Raw genomic sequence first — 5,863 nt, forward strand, 5'->3', positions numbered from 1 at the left:
CTACGCACACGCACACAGACACTCCAACACACAGAGACACACCCTGGTCTACTGAGTCATCCCTCACACACCGGATTATGCAGTCATAACGAAATTACAGAGCGGTGCACAGCAGCGTGGGGGGCCCTGTGCAGACCCGCGTCTGGCGCTGGGCCTGAGTGTGAGTTTCGCCACTGCGGCCGCTCAGAAATCAAGGCTGTCAGCGCAGCCATGACCAGCAACGACGAATGTTTCAGTTGTGGCCAAGCTGGCCACTGGGCCAGGGAATGCCCCACTGCTGCGAGACGGGGGCGAGGAGGACCGAGGGGCTGGGGCAGAGGGCTCCAGGTTTATCCCGCATCCCTGGTAGACTTCTGCTACCGCTGCGGGGAGTCCGGACACCTTGTCAGGGACTGTGATCTGGAGGAGGACGCCTGCTACAACTGCGGCGCAGGCGGCCACATCGCCAAGGACTGCAAGGAGCCCAAGAGAGAGCGGCAGCAGAGCTGCTACAACTGCGGCAGACTAGGCCACCTGGCTCGAGACTGCCAGCAGGCAGATGACCTCAAGTGCTATTGTTGTGGCCAACCTGGCCATATGCAGAAAGACTGCCACAAGGTGCAGTGTTACAAGTGCGGGGAACATGGACATGTGGCCATCAATTGCAAGAAAGTACTAGAAGTCAGCTGTTACCGCTGTGGTGAGACTGGACATTTTGCCCGGGAATGCACCATTGAGGCCTCTGCCTAATTCTTTTCCCACATCGCCCCTCCTCATTTCTGCTGATAGTGTATTAATTTCTCTGATACTCTTTGCTGGCCAAAGTTGGCCGATGGAGGCTACTCCCAGGCCAGTGAGCTTTAATTGCTCTGTAAAAGGAGGAAAGAGGTGGATGAATAAAAATTGACATTCTGCATTTATGGTCTTTTGCTGTGTTACACAACCCCTTTCCATGCCCTGCTGAGTAGGGATTGATGCATAGGGAGAGTGGAGTCAGACCTCAGCCTCCCAAATAGCTAGACACACAGGACTGGAGTGCCTCACAAGTACCTCATTTATTTGTTTTGGTTTTCTTTCTCTGTTTTATTGGGGGGGGGAGGGGGAGGTGTCTGCAAAGGAACTTTGCAAGGAAGGAGGGAACAAAATGCCATCGTGTTAGGGACTGGAACATCTGAGTGTGGAGGGAATACCAGTCTAAGAAAACTGAGGGAATGGGCTGAGTTCCACAAACAGCCTTCAAACCCTCAAGTCTGCCTCGTTTCCCCAGATGGCCTTATCTCTGAGCCATTTGTCCCAGCTTTCAGTAGAGGGGCCAGCAGCTGCTCAGGACTATGAAGTAAGGTGAGGATGGACTGTCTTCAAACAGGCAACGTGGTTTGTTAATTCAACTGGTGGTGAACCTTTTTGTGGGGAGGGGTCTGTTTACCCTGATACACAGCTGGGACACCCTTGGCAATAGAGACCACTGTCTGGGTCTGGGACAGACTCTCAGAGGGTCTGGGGAGAACCCTGATTTGGGGGGAAAGAGCTATCACTCTGGGGGTTCAAATTCAGGGCCTGTGTACTGTCTCTGGGGAGCTTTTGTGCTCAAGGCTACAATTGTACCACTCAGAGCCACAGCTCTGCTTCCAGATTTCTTTTGGTAGTTAATTGGACGTAAGAATTTCCCAGACATATCTGCCCAGGCTGACTCTGGCCCTCAATCCTCAACCCCTATGTTTCAGCCTTCTGATTATCTAGGATTACAGACATGAATCACTGGTACCTGGCTTGACACTGACTCTTTTCTTGAAAAGAGAGGGGGGTGAGGAAAAGCGGGGAGGGAGGGAAGAGGAAGATGAGGAGGAGGAGGCAGAGGAGAAGGAAGAGGAGGAAAAGGAGGAAGAGGAGGAGAAGGAGGAAGAGGAGGAGGTGGTGGTGGAGGAAGGAGAGGAACAAAATGGGGGAGGAGGAGGAGGAAGAGGAGGAGGAGGAAAAGGAGGAGAAGGAGGAAGAGGAGGAGAAGGAAGAGGAGGAGGTAGCAAGAACAGCACCTGGCATGGAGCAAGACTCCATTCATTTATGTTATTGTCATCCCTGACAATTGGCATGTGGACACGTTTGGGGAGCATTTTTCTCCTCTGTCTCATGCCTGCCCAGAGCCAGCACAACTAATATCACCACTTTATTATCTCCATGTCCTCACACTCCAAAGTTTGACTTTGAATGGAAGTTGCAAGGGGCAGCACAGAGTTCAGGACAGAATGGCCATCACCCGATGGGCAAGCTGCTGAAGCTTGCTCAGCCTGCTTGTGCTGACCTTTCATTAGGGACTGTCCTCACACTCTGCAACTGGTCAAATTGATGCCTCCTTTCTGGATTTTGAGGACTTTTGACTGAGACTGAATTCTAACACTGGCTTCCTTCGTTCTTCCACTTGCACATGGCAGATTACAGGGCCTGGGAGACTCCATAAAAACATTTGTCAAATTCCCATAATAAATCTCCATGTTCTCCTGTCCACTCCTACCTCTGTCTATCTAGCTACCTGAATGCAGTCCATTTTCTTCCTCTTGAGAATTCTTCAGTATTGCAATTATCTCTAAACCCACTGCACGCATGTATTCCTCCCTGTTTGTGTACCAGTGTCTGGCTCACCATCTGAAATGAATCATACTTTTCACACCAACTCTAGTATGGACACTACCAAGCAGATGAGGAAATGGAGGCTCTGGAAGCTTCTTTTCTTAAAATCATCAACCATATGAAGTCCTTTGCAAGCGGTCTTCCTAACCACCCTCTCACTCTTCCTTCTTTTGCTTTTGTTTTTTTGTTTGTTGCTGGTACTGGGGCTTAAAATCAGGGTCTGGGTGCTGTTCCTGAGCTTCTTTTGCTCAAGCCTAGTATGCTACCACTTGAGTCACAACTTCTGGCTTTATTGGTAGTACATGGGAGATAAGATTCACAAGGACTTGAATGCCAAGGCAAGCTTTTATGTTAATCCTAAGATCTCAGCTTCCTGAGTTGCTTGGTTTACAGACATGGGCCACCAATGCCTTGCTTTGCCCTTCCTTCTTACTTAGAACCGAATCTTAAACCCATAGAATCTCTAGGTTTGTCTGTCCTAAAGTTTACTGAGTCCAGCTGTTGCCTGTGCATGCCCTAAAACAACTACACTTCCAATTCTGGCTTCTTCTAGCCCTGACTGAGGCTTTGTCTCCAGCAGTGATTCCTGATCAGTCAACGTGACTTTCCATCTTTCAAGGAGGAAATATTACATACCTAGGTGATCCAGGGTTAAAAACAAAAAGTCGTCTTTTTTCTTTCTTTTTGCCTACCCTAGGTCTCCATCTACTCAGGGCCTGGGCACTGTCATGACTCCATAATTAATGGGTGCTTCATGTCTGCAGAACCATCATCATATGGATAGCATCATGTGGATAGTTCAGTGACAGAACGACTCGTAGCTCTGTGGCTTCAACACAGCTGTATTAGCTAACTAAGAGAAATGAACCCTGAGATGGTCCTGACCATGCTGGACAAATGTGTCTCTGCTGAAATGGTTCCTGGAACATCATTGAAATAAATTTTATTATTGCACTTTGGAGTCTTTTATTGGGGTAACCTTCAGAATTCAGAGATGCCCTTATGACATCTTTCATATGTTCTGATGCAAACGCATAGCTGCTTAGTTTTTCAAAAACTAAACTAAACTAAACAAAAGACCTCAACACGACCAATCTTGCAAGTGCACCTTCCTCAGCCCTATCCTTGGAAGTACCCCTCCATGATCTCTTATTCAAGTCCCAAATTTTCAAAATCTTTTCACCCTGCTCTTTTTCCTCCAGATTCTCATTGCAAACTTGATGAAAATGTGTCATCGATACACATTCTATATCCTGAATGATTTACTCCGTTAAAATATGCTTCACCAATTAATCCACCCCTGTGGAACTCAAACTTCCTACAGAATTAGGGCCTGGACATTATGTCCCCAAACCTTGTGACACCATATACAAATAGTTATCTCTGGTCCAATTCCCAAATGTCATCATTTGAACTCGAAACCTCATCAGCATGACTTTTGGTATGCACATTTTTCTCAGGATTCACGTCTGCTGAGCCCAAACCAGAATCACTCCCTCAGCTCGTGTAAGCACTTTAGGCTTTCTGCAATCTGTGCCTCCAAATTCTTCCATCCTCTTTCAGACCAGATTATTAATCATTTAATGAATTTACTTCTATACTATATTTTTCTTTTGTGGTCTGGTACAGGAGCTTGAATCCAGGGCCTGGGAAATGTCACTGGGCTTCTTTACTCAAGGCTAGCACACTACCAACCGGAGCCACTGCTGTACTTTTGGAGTTTTAGTGGATATAAGTAGGAATGTAAGGATGTAAGGGTCTCGCTATCTTTCTTGCCTAGATTAGCTTCAAACTGATCCTCAAGTCTCAGCTTCCTGAGTAGTTAGGATTACAGGCATGAGCCACTGGTGCCAGCTTAAAATATCTTCAAATACTTGTGCAAAATGTTTCATTTTATGGCTGACAAAATTTAGATTAGGATTTCATTGAATCTGTACATCAATGACAAGAAATGAATGTGTTTATACTATTATTTTCTGTGGTCCAGAAATGCGGCAAGACCACTAGTTATCATCTATTTTTATCTTTCTTAGCAGTGTTTTTTAGGCTTCTATGTAGGATTGCCTATACTTTTTTGTTATAATTTTACTAAGTATTTTATGGTATTTTTGGTATAAAAATAGGTGATATTGCTGAATTATCTCAATTTTCAGGATCTGTTGCTATCTGAACTTCCCAAGGAAATTAGGTAAAGAAAAATCCCAATACTGCAGTAGCTTTGATTCTGTGTCTTGGTCTCTGTGTGCACTTATGTAGGTTTGTGGGGACATGACAACTCATGTGCTACCACAGTCAGATTAGCAATTCAGTAGACATTGCCTAGTGACAGTGAATATTGCATCCTCATATTTACTGTATTAAAGTCCTCCAGGTATATAAGCAGAAGAAGATAAGAGGAAATATGCATGCCAGAAACTAAACTATTGAGTGTGTATGAAAACTGATGAACACAGAACACCATGCACAGGTGGCCTGTGACTGAATGATAGTGAAGTACACAAGAGGCAGTCAAAGAATCCCTCCAGAACAGATGGGTACCAAAACTAAAGAGCCCCAAGACAGTAGCATCAGTCACTCACAGGAGGGCACACATGAGAACAACCAACCTGTGAGAAGACAAGGTAGGAAATGTTAGTACTGACAGAGGTTTGCAAAACCATCCTCTAATCAGTTTCTACTCAGCAACCCAGGATTGTACAAGTGAATTGACTGTGGGTCAGATGCCTACATAGAGCTGACCAAATTCATACTTCTCTGGAAACTACTACATTTATTATGTACAGATCTAGACAATAAGAAACTTACTATGAGATTGTCTTACTTAATCCATTAAATTGCACAATAACTAAGAAAATCACTTCCAAAGGATTTGCCTAGTAACTTCTACTTTTTTTTTTTTTTTAGGTCGGTCGCAGGTCTTGAACTCTGGGCCTGGGTGCTCTCCCTGAGCTCTTCAGCTCAAGGCAAGCGCTCTACCACTTTCAGCCACAGCAGCACTTCCAATTTTCTGGTGGTTAATTGGAGATAAGAGTCTCCTGGAAACAAAGGAGGAGGTAACATTGCTCGATAGGAAATGTACTCATTACCTTACCCATGTAACTGTAACCTGTCTGTACAGTATTTTTTATAATAAAAATCATATTTTAAAAAATTCTCCTGGACTTCCTGCAGATCCCAACCTCCTGAGTAGACAGCCACCAGCACCCTGTCTAGTAACTTCTTAATTATTGACCTCTAAATTGTTTGTTAGTGTTTTTAA

The 5,863-nt window shown here is 45.1% G+C and overlaps 1 protein-coding gene across 1 annotated transcript; it reads left to right on the plus strand.

The window, feature by feature from the left end:
• The first annotated feature begins 210 nt into the window (after positions 1-210).
• Positions 211-729, plus strand: LOC122112066 (cellular nucleic acid-binding protein-like). The gene has a single exon (XM_042684900.1). It carries the CDS (start codon positions 211-213, stop codon positions 727-729), a length of 519 nt encoding a protein of 172 aa, XP_042540834.1.
• The last annotated feature ends 5,134 nt before the right edge of the window (positions 730-5,863 follow it).

The sequence above is a fragment of the Dipodomys spectabilis genome, unplaced genomic scaffold (genome assembly GCF_019054845.1).
Source record: "Dipodomys spectabilis isolate Male_0828 unplaced genomic scaffold, ASM1905484v1 ptg000091l, whole genome shotgun sequence".
Classification (NCBI taxonomy): domain Eukaryota; kingdom Metazoa; phylum Chordata; class Mammalia; order Rodentia; family Heteromyidae; genus Dipodomys; species Dipodomys spectabilis.